This window comes from Anser cygnoides, chromosome 17 (genome assembly GCF_040182565.1).
Source record: "Anser cygnoides isolate HZ-2024a breed goose chromosome 17, Taihu_goose_T2T_genome, whole genome shotgun sequence".
NCBI classification, from domain to species: Eukaryota; Metazoa; Chordata; class Aves; order Anseriformes; family Anatidae; genus Anser; species Anser cygnoides.
Window position 1 is genome coordinate 1,471,636 of NC_089889.1, and position 16,066 is coordinate 1,487,701.

The 16,066-nt window shown below is 60.5% G+C and overlaps 2 protein-coding genes across 11 annotated transcripts in view; one reads left to right on the forward strand and one right to left on the reverse strand.

Moving 5' to 3' along the window:
• SGSM1 (small G protein signaling modulator 1) overlaps positions 1–3,363 on the reverse strand; it is a 40,045-nt gene extending 36,682 nt beyond the window's left edge. For 5 of the 10 annotated variants that reach the window (XM_066979296.1, XM_066979292.1, XM_066979294.1 and 2 more), the window contains exons 1-2: positions 3,249–3,362; positions 3,114–3,157 (exon numbers count right to left, since the gene is read on the reverse strand). In XM_066979296.1, the coding sequence (XP_066835397.1) occupies positions 3,114–3,157; positions 3,249–3,267 (63 nt within the window). In that variant the 5' untranslated portion in view covers positions 3,268–3,362. Of the gene's footprint in view, positions 1–3,113; positions 3,158–3,248 lie in introns of all 10 variants that reach the window. The other 5 variants (XM_066979291.1, XM_066979297.1, XM_066979295.1 and 2 more) reach the window with 3 other exon arrangements.
• Positions 3,364–9,200: 5,837 nt separating this feature from the next.
• On the forward strand, positions 9,201–16,002 carry LOC106031388 (sodium-dependent serotonin transporter-like). Its single transcript, XM_048074003.2, has 13 exons — positions 9,201–10,054; positions 11,532–11,666; positions 11,775–11,994; positions 12,247–12,385; positions 12,560–12,694; positions 13,231–13,334; positions 13,523–13,650; positions 13,892–14,004; positions 14,103–14,234; positions 14,365–14,464; positions 14,670–14,770; positions 15,490–15,657; positions 15,867–16,002. The coding sequence occupies exons 1-13, from the start codon at positions 9,859–9,861 to the stop codon at positions 15,945–15,947; spliced, it is 1,752 nt and encodes a 583-aa protein (XP_047929960.2). The 5' UTR covers positions 9,201–9,858; the 3' UTR covers positions 15,948–16,002.
• The last annotated feature ends 64 nt before the right edge of the window (positions 16,003–16,066 follow it).

Below are 16,066 nucleotides of genomic sequence, written 5' to 3' on the forward strand. Positions count from 1 at the left end.
TTCATCTCACCTGAACAGTTTTGACAGCTACACAAAGCCTTGGTTTTTCAATTCGGCCCTGAGAACATATAAAGCTATCAACATGAATTTTTTCAAATCCTAATAACGATAAATTAATTTCCAGTCTTCCACCAATCCAGAACGAAGTAGCTCGCATGTTAAAAAAAATAAATCTAAGAACAGGCAGCAAAATGTTGCATACATGCACATCAGCGACTTGCTATTAAAAGACTCAACGCTACTTGCTGAGTGGCAAGTTAAATAAAAACTAAGTTTTCACAGAGGAATAAGCAAGACAACTGTTTACTTTCATATTCCATTCAGCTTTTCGTGCCACTAATTTTCCAGGCACGGCATAAACAGCCTGTATTTCACGGGTAACACCTGCTTCCCCACCTATTCTCGTATGCAGCGCAATTAACCTGGAGGTACGCAGAAGACTCTACCAGAAGACTCTCATAAAAGACTTAAAAATGAAACTTCTTTTTTAAAAAAAGGTGGGGGGGAGGATGGGTTGCAAGAAGAAGAATATTTTTTAGCTGAAAATCCAACCCTCTTTTAACCTGGGATATTTTTTCAGGGTCTGGATTTTTAAGTAAGCCTCATTCCATCTGATAAGGGCTATAAAAAAAAAAAAAAAAAAAGAGAGATTTGGTTATGTTTCTTTTCCTGTATAACAAGGAACAGGATTCCTCAGAAAATCATACTGCCACTTCTTTCCTTACAGTCTGCTGACAAATAGTCAATTTTGCAGCTTTCAAGATTTGATATATTACAAACACATGGACCAAAAAAAAAAAAATGACAACAACAGAGACAGCCCAACACATTTCAATCTACAGATCTACTGCAGAGCAGGTCTTCTTAAAAATAAAAATGCGTTAACCATGGCAACAACGAAATACTGAAGTCCATTTGCTCATTGTGGTACTTTGGACAGTTTCCATCTACTGTTTATCTATCTCTCCTAATCAGACCTTGTCTACACAGTATTTTTATGCCTTCAGCTATTGCACTAGGATGACAGATGTGGTATGGCTTCCCCAGTACGATCTATAGACATTCCTAGATCCAGTGGAGCTCACCTACATGCGAGAACCCCACGAGACCACAAAAAGCCACAGCTGAGGCCCTGCATAAAGGTATGGTCTAATGGAATGAGAACATGGAGTTTTGTGAAAGGTGAAAATTCCAGGGGTGGAAAGAAATAAAAAGGAGCTTTCTGCTGCTGGCCCTTTCTCGTCCTGCTTCAAAGTCTGCACAAGCTCCTGACTTAACCTGCAGTCAGTCTAGAAGAGGGGGGAAAAAAAGAATAAGCAAAATAGGCCTTTTGAGCAGGGAACTGGCAACAGAATGCCCCATCAACTCTCAGTTTCAGGGGTGTCACTAAATAATTACCTGCATAACTTACAGGATCGTGTTTCTCTCTTTTTTTTTTTTTTTTTTTTTTTTTTTTTTTTTTTTAAATCCTAACAGAGCGCAGAGCGTGGGTCTGACATGGAATCCACGCACCTGTGTAGCTGTGTGCAAACAGCCCCATCCTGCTGGGCCAAGGACACCGTCAGCAGGCACCGAGCTAGGAGAAACCTCATGGCGAGCGCAGCCACCCGCTGCCTGCGTGGGCAAAGAACCACCAGCACACAGACATCCCGAGGCAGAGCCCAGGGCGACGGGACTGCCAGAGAAACATCTCTGCTCTGCATCAGCGCTGCCCTTGCTAAAGGGCTGCTGAAGAGGAATTAGCCTGTGTCAAACGCTGATGTCATGAAACCACAGCACATGGGCTGGTGGCATTTTATCAGGGCAGAAAGGCTTTTCCCATACCCTACCTCACTCCTTCACCTTCACCTGCATTCACCACCCCCCTGCACAGTACGGTTATTCTACAAAAACCCAGCAGACAGCTTCCCCATGTTATCAGAAGGGCACGCCACAACCCTCGGCTCTCCTCCTCCAGGCACAAGCTGCGCTCTCTTCAAGCACACAGCCCTGCAGAAAGAGCAGAGAGAGAGAGAGAGAGAAGTCCAGGACCGACTGCCGGTGCGGAAGATGCCCGTGTAAATGACAGCCTGCAGAGGCCCCAGCAGCCTCCGGAAGGAAGCTCCCGTCCACCGGCCAAGCTGTTTAACTGGCACGCCGACGGGCAATCCTCAGCTCCGCTCCTGCAGCGGCAGCCGAAGCGCAGTCTGCTGTTTTGTCTCTCCCTGCTCAGGAGGAGTCGCAGACAGACGACAATAATGAGATGTCAGCTTTATCTACAACGCCAAATAAATGCCATACCTCTTCTCTGGTTTAATAGCCGTTGTCAAGGCAACAAGTAGCATTCCTCGCCGCCACACCCGGCGCAGGATTAAAGGTGTGGAAGTGGTCTGGATGGACGGGCAAACACCGTGCCGTCAGCCTCCCCCAGCCCACCAGCTGGAGGTCTTGCTCACCCAGCTCAGGGCTGCGTTTCCAGCAGGGACATTCCGCTTTCTCGTGCCCATAAAGCACATATCAAGATGCTCATAGGACCAGTAACAAAACGCCACGCATCACACCCTCCAAAATCCCAGCCGGCCGACCTGTGGGGGCAGAGCACAGGCAGGAGATGCTCCCAGTGATCCGGGGCTGCAGCACAGGGCATGGCGAGCCCGGGTTCCCCTGCAGCGGGTCCCCCCAGGTCGGGGCGGCCCTGCAGGCCCCCCTGTCACCCCTGCAGCCACGCACGACGTGGCAGCGCCGTGGGGCTCCCAGCTCGGTGCCGGGATGCGCTGCCGGCTCCCTGCCTTAACGCCAGAGCCATTGCAACGCCGAGCCCAGCGCTGACAGAGCCGGAGGCAGCTCGGCACAGCTCACGGCACAGCTCACAGCACGCACCAACAGCGGGCTGAAGACGCCTGGCCAGGAACCAGACCCACGCCACCACCGCTTCGCGCTGGGCGAGCCCACACGTGGGCACGTTCCCCATCTTCTCGCCGTCCACGCAGGGCCCTCGGGCCGCCTCGGCTCCATGGCAGGGCCCGTCCAAGCCCGGCTTCGGCGGGCAGGCCCCCGGGGGTCCCCTTCCCCCCCCGCGGGACAGGGACCCTCGGGCTTTCGGCGCCCCGTCGGGCCGGGCCCCCGGCACCCACCTCCTTCTTGACGGTGCGCAGCAGCCGCTGCCGGGTCTCGGCCTCTGTGGGGAGAAGGGGGAGAAGGGGGAGAGCCCCGTTAGCGCAGCCCCGCTAGTGCGGCCCGCGCCCCCCCGGCCCGCTGCCCGCCCCTACCCGCCGGGGCCGCCGCCATGGCCGCGCTCCTCCGCCCCGCTCCGCTCCGCTCGGCCCGGCCCGCAGCGCCCGCAGAGTGGCGGCGGGGCCGGGCCGGGCCGCACCGCACCGCCCAGCCGCGCCCGCCGGGGTGGGGCCGCCGCCGCCGCCGCCAATCCGCGAGCGGCACCGGGCACCGGGCACCGGGCACCGGCAGCTCGGTGGGGCCGCAAGCGAGCCCGGCCCCTCAGTGGGGCGGCCCCCGGCCCCTCAGCCGCGGCGCCGCCGGGCTCTGTCCCCTCAGCGGGGCACAGCCGGGCTCATCCCCTCCGTGGGGTGACCCCAAAGCGTCCCCAGCCCCTCAGCGGGAACCACAACCGGGCTCATCCCCTCAGATGGGGCCACAGCCAGGCTCATCCCCTCAGTGGGGTGACCCCAAACCGTCCCCAGCCCCTCAGATGGGGCCACAACCGAGCTCATCCCCTCAGTGGGGTGACCCCAAACCGTCCCCAGCCCCTCAGCGGGAACCACAACCGGGCTCATCCCCTCAGATGGGGCCACAGCCAGGCTCATCCCCTCAGTGGGGTGACCCCAAACCGTCCCCAGCCCCTCAGATGGGGCCACAACCGAGCTCATCCCCTCAGTGGGGTGACCCCAAACCGTCCCCAGCCCCTCAGCGGGAACCACAACCGGGCTCATCCCCTCAGATGGGGCCACAACTGGGCTCATCCCCTCAGATGGGGCCACAACTGGGCTCATCCCCTCAGATGGGGCCACAACCGGGCTCATCCCCTCAGTAGGGTGACCCCAAACTGTTCCCAGCCCCTGAGTGGGGCCACAACCAGGCTGATCCCCTCAGTGGGGTGACCCCAAACTGTCCCCAGCCCCTCAGTGGGGCCACAGCCGGGCTCATCCCCTCAGTAGGGTGACCCCAAACCATCCCCAGCCCCTCAGATGGGGCCACAACCAGGCTCATCCCCTCAGTGGGGTGACCCCAAACCGTCCCCAGCCCCTCAGATGGGGCCACAGCCGGGCTCATCCCCTCAGTAGGGTGACCCCAAACCATCCCCAGCCCCTCAGATGGGGCCACAACCAGGCTCATCCCCTCAGGAGGCTGACCCCAGCCGGGCCACGTTCCTGCAGCTACCAGGGGTTCACCATCACCGGGCACCCCCCAGCAGGGAACCCCCCAAGCCAGGCACCGGCAGTACCCCCAGGACCCAAGGCTGATGTGCCCTGAGCAGCCCGGGGCTGGCAGCCCACGGGGCTGGGTGACACGGGGACAGGCAGCCCGACGGGCCGCGTCCCGTGCTTCCCAGGCGTGCAGGTCCGCCGGACGGTGCCCGCGGTACCAAGTGACGAAGTCTTTTCGCGGCGCAGCCATGCAGAGCTGCGCCAACCCGTCACGCTCCTGTTGGCTTTTCTGCGCCAGGAAGGTGATAATGAGCTGAAAAGACCTATTCACAGGAGACCCGGAGATGCCTGGTATCAAAATCACAAACACTTCAGAGAGAGCCCTGCCTCGCAGCTCTCATTAACATATTTTTCTGTTTTTCTGTTCCCTCATTTGATGTTCCAGGACATTTCCATAGAAACGGGATCCTGGTTCCTTAGCAGTCCAGTTTCCAATAACTACAAACCGCATTAGCACCAGGGCAGCTGCGCCCGGCCCCGCTGCACGCAGGCACGCGGCCGCCGCCAGCGACACGTCCCCAGCCGGGCCTCGGTCCCCGCGCTTGGCAAGGGGCTGGATTCGGGTGCTGTACCCGCAGATGTCCGCTGGCCCTGCCGGCAGCAGGACCCCCCCATCCAAGGGGCTCCAGCCCCTTCTGCGTCAGGGCACGGTCCTGCGGGGAGAGCAAGGCAGCCCTGGGCGCAGGGTGACTCCGGATTCATCCCCTCCTGCAGTTTGCCTCTTGCGTAGGCACCAGGGGAATGCCTGTGCGATACTGACTGCGGGGGAAACCTATTTCCTTGTCTGTTGTTTGCTTTTCGCTGCTTATTTGCTTGCTAAATGTCCTGTTAGTAAAGGCGGTGACGGTGCAGATGTGACTGAGCTGCAGCAGCAGGGCTGGCCTGCCGAGGGGTGGCTGGGGATCCAGGGGGATCCCAGGAAGAAGGGGCTGGGATGAGGACTCCTGTTAGCGGTCCCTGGTTTTTACCAGCACCCTTGGGATGCTGCTCTCAGCCTGGTCGCAGCGGCGCAGGACCTGACCCACCACACCAGGGCTGTCAGCCCAGGTTTGTCCGTCCAGCCCCGGCTCTGCTCCCCACAGCCGCTCGCCGCAGACCCCCCAGGGCAGCCAGCCCCGGCTGCCCGGTGTCAGAAGATGGCACCATTGCATCTGTTTTACCAAGCGACCTCCAGCACGGGGGCTGTGCGAGCGGGGTGGGAGCTGTGCAAGTAGGATGGGAGCAGGTGGGCTACCCTGCTGTGTCCGGGAAGGAGCACGGGTCATGTTCAGCACAAGCCCGTGCACCTTATGCCTAGCTCTGCTGCTCTGCCACCCTGCCCGTCATTTATTTATGACCACAGGTCCTGCAGTGCTGCACAGGCAATTAAGACGGGCTAATAAACAATCATTATGAAGGCATCACAGCCTCATAAAACACTACGTAGGAGTGCCATCAGATATCAACAGTGAATGAAATCACCCAGGGCAGAGACAGCCTATCTGCGCCCGCGGCCCTGAGCTGTAGCCGGGGCAGAGCAGAGCCACGGCTCTGCACAAACGCCCAGTGCCCAAACGGAAAATGTGCCGGGTCCCGAGGAGCCAGGGCACAGCACGGCTGTGTCACGCTGAGCACCTCGCACGGCGCTGATCTCTGCAGGGCTTCTCAAGCCCACGAGCTTGACTTGACCACGCAGCCTGCCCAGTGCGAGAGCGCACTGGCAGAGAGAAGCCCAGAGGAGCAAGAAGATCATCTCGGCTCCTGCTAATGAACCGTGCTGGTTCTTGCAATCTTCAGTCCTGTCAATCTCTCTGCGGCGCTCCAGGAGAACTAACCCTGGGTGTGCTGCGTCCCTCACGTGCTGAAGCAGCCCAGAGAGGACCCGTCTCTTCCCACTGTGCGCTGCGGACAGATTTGTGTCACCGGAGAAATGCCGTCTTTGGGGAAAGGCACAGAGCAGCTCACGTGGATGGATGCTGGCGCTTCGGTGGGGCTACGTACCAAGCAAAGCAACGCTTAGGCTGTCATCTGGTGGCACTGCCATGGGACGTCCTGCTCCCAGAAAGTTCTTATCCCATGATAAAGGGGGGGAATAACTTTTGTTACTTTGGGTCCTGGAGGTGGTGAAAGACGAAAGTCACATCTGTGCACATGCCATGCACAGCCACATTACGCAACCGGCTGCTCTCCTCTGCACCTCGGCTCATCAGAAACTCTGTTCTTTTTGCCTGGGTTCTTCCTCCCCCAAAACAATAGTGCTATGCAGGGGGGGTGGCAGTTATTATTGCTTTATTACCTCCTTTGGGGAGAAATCCACCAAAACAAGCGCACAGACCAGATCTCTATAAGTCTCGCTGGTTTCTTTTCCCTGGAAAATGCTGCTTCTCACTGGGTTAAAGATGGGTTGGATGCGAGTGGCCCCTGTTTTCTGAAGTCTGGAGAGCTTAAATGAGAGCACATTGATGTATGCTTAATGTGATTAAGTTACATCTCTGAGTATCATGCTAATTAAATTAAACTTCCCACTGCTGCCTCTGCGGCTCAAACAGGAGAGTTGTTTTAAGACCACAATTCACTTCTCTGCATTTCATTGCACGGATGAGCAGGTAGGATAAAAGCAACCTGCTAATCAGATAACCACGCTGTTTAGAAACATCATCCGACTCAATGGAAATCCAAAGTTAAATCTGATTTGAACTAAATTTAAACTGTACTTTTTAAAGGTAAAGCGATTTGTGTGCTTTGTGTAAAGAAAACGACAAGAAAACATGGCCGTGAGCGCACTGGGGAGCGCGCAGGGTGCGTCTGAGCGTGGTGCTGCAGAGTTCAGGCACCGTGAGGCTGGCCCAGGAGACCCGAGCAGCACAAAGCGAAACTCGGGGTCCCCCCGGCTGCCCCCTGCTCTCCATGGACCGAAGCGCAAGCTCGGCTCCAGCAGGGCAGGAAAGGAGCCGGCTGTGCGTTGTTTCAGCCGCCACGTGCTCCCCGCAGCCTCCTCTGCTGAAATGCCTCTAATTAGGTGTCAGATGGTGGCCAAAGGGGTTTGGCTACAATGGGCGAAATAACAGCATTTTAGGCAGGAGCCCCCATCTGCTGTGGGACACCCACTGACGCTGGGACCCGAAAATTGTGACCAGGGTAAAGAAAGCTCTGGGGAGAACCCATCTGCGCAGCGGCACCGTGGGTTGCGCAGTGGGGACACCCCGCAGTTCCATGGACCCCCCCCCCTAAAGACACCTCTCCCTCTGCCCTGCTCCCGTCTCCAGCAGCCCCGAACACGGGCCGTGGCTTTTCCAGCTTGCAGCCTCCGAAGGCAATTGCGCTCTCAAAGCTCGCCCCTCATTGACTTGACAGCAGCAGCCCGGCCCCGATGCCGCCGGAGGGGAGGCAGCCGCATCGGTGGGTCGCGGCCGCACGGGTGGGCGATGGGGCGCCCCCGGGGGCAGGTGGGGACCAGGGGAGCTGGGAGCGGGGCGCCGGGCACGTTCATGGTTCGTTGGGCCGGGAGCAGGGGGGATCTGGTGGGGATGGGGGCTGCCAGAGGCACAGGAATGTTAGGAAACTGATGCTGGTTTGTGCTGCGCTAAGCTGAGGCCTTGCGTTGAAACTACCTGGAGAACAGAAGGGTCAGCTGCAGAAAAAAAAAAGCTTTTTTTTTTTAAAAATTATTAATTTTTTAATTATTCAGTTGCTATGGCAGCAGCTGTCTCTCTGCTGTCACTTACGCCCTGAAGATTGTCCTCAACCCAGTGGGATTAAACCGTGCTTCCCCAGCCCACTGCTCAGACAGCAAAGGGGATTTCTCACCTTCATCCCTAGGGAAGGCACAGAAGCTGCTCTGCCAGCCACCTGCAGTACCCTGCCAGTAATGCACAGTCCTGGCTTTAATTTCCGATGGATTTAATTCCCACACCCGCATTATAAGGACTGCTGTTGAAACTCGCAGCTTTGCCAAAGCCGGGGAGTGACACAAATCCTGCATAAACCCCCGGGGGATTAACTGACCCTCACCTGCGTGCTGAGCCTCGGACACAGGAGCCTCCGACAGAGCCTTGCAGTGCCACGTGCTCGTGGGCTCCTGGAGGGGAGGCTCAGCACCCCGAAACCTCCCCAAAACCTCCGCTCCATCCCACCACGGCTCAGCTGTCCTCCGGGCGGCAAGGGGGTGGCCGGCTAGGAGAGAAAAACCTCCCTTTCCCTCATGCTCAGGCGAGCTGAAGGGTGGTGTGCCCTGGCAGAGCTGTGCCACCGCAGCCTGGCCATCGAACCTGCCAAGGAAAAGCCTCCGGGAGCACAAGGATGAGCACCCCGAGCTGCTCCGGTCCGACAGCCAGAGCAGCCAGGGCCAGCCTTGTCAAAACAAAAGAAAACAGAAAGAAAAAAAAGTTTTTTTTTTTACACTGGACATTTCTAGCGGGTCCCCGTGCATGCGCCCGCAGCATTAACAGTGGCCAGAGGTCTCCTGCGGCCGGCGGCTGGCGTCACGTCGTCACAGCAACCCGCTGCCGTGCCCCCAGGAGCCACGCTTCCCGTTTTGATCTCTTTTGTCGTTTCTTTTAATTACAGGTGAGGGGTGCCTGGAAAAGCCGGTGCTGGAGCGCGGGGGCCCTGGCAGCACCCAGAGCCCCATGTAAGGGCTCCCTGTGCACCGGGCTGGGTGCCGGGTGCCGGGCTGTAAGCGCGCACGGACGAGTTCCACTTGTGATAAAATTTGCGATTTAGCTGTAAACCAGAAGAAAGCGAAAACCAGCTTTTGGTACCCCGCCGTCCCCTCCCTGATAGTACCTGAGCCGCAGAAGTTCTTTCACTTCCAGGTGGTTTGATTGCAGCCGCTCGCACCCCGGTGCCACGCGAAGACGCGGCACATCCCCGGAGCGATGGGGACGGCTGGAAGCGGCGGCGCTGAGCGCCCCGCGCGGACCCCAGCAGCACAGGGACACCTCCGGCCTGCGGGAACTCGTGCCCCGCGCCTGCCCCTGCGAGCACGGACTGCATCCCTGTGCGGGCCGGTGTCACCGTTCGCAGAGCCGCAATAATCACAGAATACACCAAGGATAAAAAAATAACCAGTCATCGGGAGGAAAGGGCACGGAACCAAGCCTGGCTCAAGGCCACGTCTGTGTGCAAACACCGACAGCGTGTCGCTGAATCTGCCACACGGCCAAGTGCGCGCCCCTGGGGGCAGAGTTTGGGAGCAGAGGGGACGGGGACGGGTGCGGTGGGGTCGGTCCCCACACCGCAGCCCCACAGGGGGCTGCGCTCCCTCCACCCCTCCTGCCTCTGATCAAAGGACAGGTTTCTCTCCCGGCGCGCTCGGTGCCGTGGGTTTCCAGCTGGAGGTGGGGACGCGCAGGCAGCCTGACCCTCCCCTCCTCGGATCTGTCATCAGCCACGGGAAAATCCTTCCCTTCCCCAAGTTGCTCAGCCCGAGTCCTGCAGGGCTCGCCGGGGCGGCAGCATGGGGGAGCAGCCCTGCCCGGCACCTGCCAGCCCCCCCGGGCAGGACGGGGGTCCTGGGGCCAGCCCCGCGCCCGCCGTGCACCCCCGGGACAAGTGGAGCAAAAAAATGGATTTCCTCCTCTCGGTCGTTGGATTTGCCGTCGATCTGGGCAACGTGTGGCGGTTCCCTTACATCTGCTACCAGAACGGAGGGGGTAAGGATGCTGCTAGGGCTGCTTACATCTGCTTTTGGGGGAAAAGAAATCCGTCTGTCCTCTTTCGGATGCTGAAAACTCGCTGTTTCTTGTCTTTGTTGGTCTCTAGCCGCTCCTCTTCGGAGAGGGCAGCTCAGAGACCGACCCAACTTCTCCTCGCATCTCTCTCCTTTCTGCTCTGTGTCTTTTTCCCTTAAAAGCCCTCTTCCATTCACCCCTCTCCCGGTGTCATTCGTGCCCCTCCCGGTGGGATCAGCGGTGTCGGCTCCCTGCTGCGGGACGGCCGCAGGCACCGGGCACTTCGCAGCACCGGGGGCAGCGAGAGCAAAGCGACCTGGTCCATACTGAGGAAGCTGTAAATTTGGGGTGGGAGGTTCATGCGCTTGCTGATCCGATCGTGTGATCTGGTGCAAGCAAGCCTTCCGGTGGCTGGTGTTTTAAAATACTCCTGCTGACATCCCCGGCCCGAGCTGCGCTGGACCCTGGGGTGAGCCCTGGTTTTGCAGGCACACAGCCCAGAAAGTTTAGGTGCAAAAGCTCCGCGCAGGAAAAACATTGAGTAAGTGACAACTAAACAAATTGGTTTAAACAGACTGGAAATACGATAAGTCTGCTTTAAGCAGACTGCAATGACAATAATTTCCCCTTGCATAGAAATTATAAATGAGGAATGAAAATTTCGTGCTATTTGCCAAAGCACAGTGGGTTTCGTTGCCAAAGTCGGCACTCGGGCAGCATCCTCTGGCGCCTGGGAAAACTAGGAGGAGATAATTAGTGCCACACTCAAGGCTACAGCATGGATGGCAGGCGCCCCCGTGGAAGCACAGTTATTTGGGATTTGCTCCTCTGGGGCTGGGGGCAAGCTTCAGCCACTTGTCGGTGACGTGGCTGGCGAGATGCCTTCCCTAAGCACGCAGCAAGGTGAGGATCAAGCAGCACGCCCAGGGGAGGCCGGCGCTCCTGGAGGTCAGGGCTCCAGCTGCGGAGGTACCACAGCCCCGTGTCCCCCCAGCATATGGAGGGAGCAGCCGTGGGGGTTAAATTAACTAATCCCGGCTGGGCTCTCCGGACGAGCTCAGCTCCAGCCCCTAAAAGTCCACTGCGTACAAGCGCAGTCCCGGTATAGATGGCGTTGGTATGAATAATGCAGATCACAGCATTAATTACTCGTATCTCGGGGTGACAATGCATATTCAGCAGGATCTCTCCAAAACTCTTTGAGACCCGAGAGGTGCGTGGTGCCCCATCCCTTGCACCCTGCTGGCTCGTGCTGCCCGCAGCACCAAAGGGGCGACCTGAGCGTCCCCGCTCCCACCCACGAGCCGCTCTCTGTGGGGCATCCCGAGGGGTTTGCAGAGCCTCCGAGAGGCCTGTGTCCGAGCCACACACCCAGGATCCCCCGTGACGTGTCCCCGCACTCACTCGCCGGCTGGCACGGGGCCGTGGTGGTCACCCCGCTCTGCTCCTCTCCCCGCAGGCGCCTTCCTCATCCCCTACACGCTGATGGCTGTTTTCGGAGGGGTGCCCCTCTTCTACATGGAGCTGGCCCTGGGGCAGTTCCACAGGACGGGCGCCATCCCCATCTGGAAGCGCATCTGCCCCATCTTCAAAGGTGAGAGGTGGTCACGCACAAAGTGCGGGGCCAGCCCGGGTCTGCCCTGGGCGCAGGGAGCTGCTCGGCCAGCCCAGGCAGCGGGAGCCTGTCCCCTTCTCTCCCCAGGCATCGGCTTTGCCATCTGCATCATCGGCCTCTACGTCTCCTTCTACTACAACACCATCATCGCCTGGGCTCTCTATTACTTCTACTCGTCCTTCTCGGGCACCCTGCCCTGGGCGAGCTGCGACAACCCCTGGAACACCCCCAACTGCACCAACTACTTCGGGAGGAGCAACGTGACTTGGACCAACTTCTCCAGGTCCCCCGCCGAGGAGTTTTATACGTAAGTGCCCATGCGCAGATAACGGGTTTGAGCTGGGGCACATCCCCGTGGAGGCACTCGGCTCTGCTGCGTGGGGTCCTGGAGCAGGGTGCCCAGGACCAGGTGTGCAACCACCAGTGGCCATCGCGTGGGGATGCTCTTGGGGTGCTCACAACCGCTGCTCCGGGGCAGAGGGGGCTGTGGGGCTGCCTGCCCGCTGCCAGCTCGCCCTCGCGCAGAGCCAGCGGCACCTGAGACCCTGCCCGGCCACAGGAGGAAGGTCCTGGAGATCCAGAAGTCCGGCGGTCTGTACGATGTGGGGGGGATCCGCTGGCAGCTGCTCCTCTGCCTCTTCCTCATCTTCACCATCGTCTACTTCAGCCTGTGGAAAGGGGTGAAAACCTCCGGCAAGGTGAGAGGGCCCCGCACCGGCGCTGCCCATCCCTGGGCTCGCTGGGGCCAGCAGCATCCCCTCCGTGGTGCCCGGCAGCTCACCCGGCTGCCTAAATTCGGGGCACGGCCTTCGGGGCAGTGCCCGGCGCAAGCGGTGCGGGTGCTGGGGGGCTGACGGCCGCCTCCGCTGCAGGTGGTGTGGGTGACGGCCACGCTGCCCTACCTCGTCCTCCTCGTCCTGCTGGTCCGTGGGGCCACCCTGCCCGGCGCCTGGAGAGGGGTGCTCTTCTACCTGCGCCCGGACTGGGGCAAGCTCCTGAGCACGGCGGTGAGTGCGGGGGGACGCGATGCACACAGACATCCCCCCCCCGTCCTGCCCGCTCCTCTCACAGGGGTGAGGTGCCCTGGACAGGCTCTTGGAAATGTAAATCTCTGATTGAATCACCCATCTCATCGCTGCTGCCGTTTGTTCGTGCCGTGTTCTCGCCCCGGCTCGACAATGGGCTTCCTGTGGGTAATTACCAGGCGGCACTTGAAAATTCTCATTACAGATAATCAGGGCTGTGCTGCCGGTGCTGAAGCTCCCTGGACTGGGCACGGGGGCTCGGGGGCTCCCCCGGCTTCATCCCCCCTTGGGGGCTGGGGAACCACCGGTGCCGTTGCCTCATTCTGCTGCTGCACGGGTCCTGGGGCAAAACTTGCTGCCTCCGACCTGGGCACCCCAGGGGATGGGGCAGGGGAAGGAGCCACGGGCACAAGAGAGGCTTGGCAGCATGGACCCGTCCCTGCGCTGCGGGGTGGGTGTGCCGTGGGGCCGTGGGGCCCCTGCCTGGCCTCCAGCCCTCCTGTTGCTTCTCCTGCCAGGTCTGGGTGGATGCTGCTGCGCAGATTTTCTTCTCCTTGGGCCCGGGATTCGGAGTCCTTCTGGCTCTGGCCAGCTACAACCACTTCCACAACAACTGCTACCGGTGAGCACCCGCTGCAGGATGAGGCACGGGCATGGGGCTCGCCGGCGCGGCCCAGCAGAGCCCCCGGCCCCGCCGGAGCATTTCTGCCCCTTTCACCAACAGTTTGGGTATGCGGGGCCGGGACAGGGGCCCGGCGGCACTGCAGGAGGGTCCTGCCACGGGACGTCTCCCTGCTTTCTGCCTTCCAGGGACGCGCTCGTCACCAGCGCAGTGAACTGCCTCACCAGCTTCCTCTCGGGCTTCGTCATCTTCACCGTGCTGGGCTACATGGCCGAGATGAGGGACGTGGAGGTGGAGGACGTAGCCAGAGACAAAGGTTCGCCTCCTCCAGCTCCAGCGCCTTGTCCTGCTCTGCCCTACGGTGCCCAGGGCTCCATGTTCCTGCCGGGGCTGGGGGTCCCTGAGCACCTGGGGGTGCTGGGGAACTGGGGCTGGGCATGGAGGGCAGCGAGGTGCTTTGGAGCATCCCCCCCACGTCCGTTCCCACCGCTACCGGCACCCAGGGCTGTGCCAGAGCAGCCGGGGGAGAGGCAAAGCAAACCCGCCTCCCCTCCTAGGTCCCAGCCTGCTTTTCATCACCTACCCCGAGGCCATCGCCAACATGGTGGGCTCCACCTTCTTCGCCATCATCTTCTTCCTGATGATGATAACGCTGGGGCTGGACAGCACGGTAGGCGCCTCCACGATGCGCGGCAGCACCGGGGGGGACAGGGGGAGCAGATTTGCTGTGTCTCGTTCCCCCGCCTCACCCCGGCGTTTCCTGGGCAGTTTGGGGGCCTAGAGGCAGTGATCACGGCCGTGATGGACGAGTACCCCCAGGCCCTGGCCAAGCGCAGGGAGCTCTTTGTCCTCGGCCTCATCACCGTCTGCTTCCTGGGCTCCCTGAGCACCCTCACCTACGTGAGTACAGCTCGGGGCAGGCTGGGGGCCGTTCGCTTTCGCTCAGCCAGATTCGTCCCCGTAACCGAGCGCGGGGACGTGCCCACCGCTGCCCATTTCGGGCGAGCTGCCACCCCCGGTGTTGCTGCAGGGCGGCGCCTACGTGGTGAAGCTGCTGGAGGAGTTCGGCGCGGGCTGCTCGATCCTGGCGGTGGTGCTGCTGGAAACGATAGCCGTGTCCTGGTTTTATGGTGAGAGCCTGCCTCTGCTACAAAGCACCCGGAAACCCGCAGGCACCGCGCGGGTGCTTCACCTTACGCACGCGAGTGGATGCCAGGGGGCTTGGGGGCAGGCGTGCGGCTCCTGGCGAGGCTGTGACGGGGCTGAGCACCGTGCCGGGCTCTGGGCCCCCTCGCTGCAGCCGCCTCGCCCAGAGATGGCTCTGTCCTCCGGCAGGGATCCAGAGGTTCTCCCACGACGTGAAAGCCATGCTGGGCTTCGCCCCGGGGCTGTTCTGGAAGGTGTGCTGGGCCGCCATCAGCCCGGCCTTGCTGGCGGTGAGTACTCATGGCCCGAGCGTGATGCTGAGCTGCCACCTCCCCTCGGGTGCCCAGCGAGGGAGATGTTCTCCCCGAGCTGCTGCTCCAGCCGTGGCACCACGGGTGAGACATCAGGCTGCCTGCAGCGGGTTCAGCTAAAAAAAAATGAGCTAAAAGTACATTTTCCGTCCCCTTCTGCTGCTGTGCTCCTGGGCAAAGCTCGGAGCCGGCAGCTGGGGTGCTCACACGGGCACTAAATGCAGCCCCGTTTGAAAAAGGCAACCGCTAGCAGCCCGGTCCGCAGCGTCCCACCTGGGCACGGCCACGCTGACAGCACCGCAGCGCCCGGCCGGATCGGTCCCCTTTGAAACGCCAGCCCCCGCGCTTCAAAGGCTGCCGCCGGCGAGGCACAGAGGGGTCTGATCTCGCCAGATCTGCAGGAGGAGAGGCTTTGCAGGGATTAATTACGGCTCTAAGTGCTCTGCCTAGGTTATTAAGAGAAAACTATTGCAGTCGGAGCAGACAGCAAGTGGCTCCATTTCAGCACGGGGACGTGCAGCCCCTGACGGCTGCTGCCCCAGCAGGGTTTGTTGGACGGAGGGCGCTCAGCCCCGGTGCTTGTGCTGGGGTTGGGGAGCTGCCAGGGCTTTTCGGGTGCTGTGGGACGTCCAGCCCTGCTCCAGCCCTGCTCCAGCCCCAGGCATCGCTCCCGAACGGGCTCTCTTCGGCTGTTGCAGTTCATCGTCGTCAGCTCCCTGCTGGAGCAGCCTCCCCTGGTGCTCTTCGGCTACCAGTACCCGGCGTGGAGCACCTCGGTGGGGCACCTCGTAGGGGCATCCTCCTTCGTCTGCATCCCCGTCTACATGGTGTACAAGCTGGTCTGGACGCCGGGCTCTCTCAAGCAGGTCAGAGCTGCATCAGCGTGGCCCTGGAGGCAGGACACTGTCCCCAGGTGTCATCCCTCCACCCATTTGTGGGACACCCCCAGCCTGAGGCCATGGGGGCAGGCGGGGGGCACAAATGGGGAGCACCAGCTCCCGCTGCGCAGGGCAGGAGGTCCTGCTGCGGGAAGGAGACCTGTTCCCTTTTCTCTCCGCCCTCTTCCACCCTGCAGCGCCTCGCCATCTGCGTTCGGCCGGAGAAGACAGCACGAGACGCCCAGGCCGAGGCGGTGCGCATGTCACCGGTCCCGTAGCCCGGCGGCACACCCAGGGGGCGCAGAGGCTGCTCTTCGGCTTCAGTTCCGTGCAACAAAGCGATCGGGCAGACAGAAGAGAAGCCGCCATCGCCGTCCTCACAGCAAACCGGCCCCGT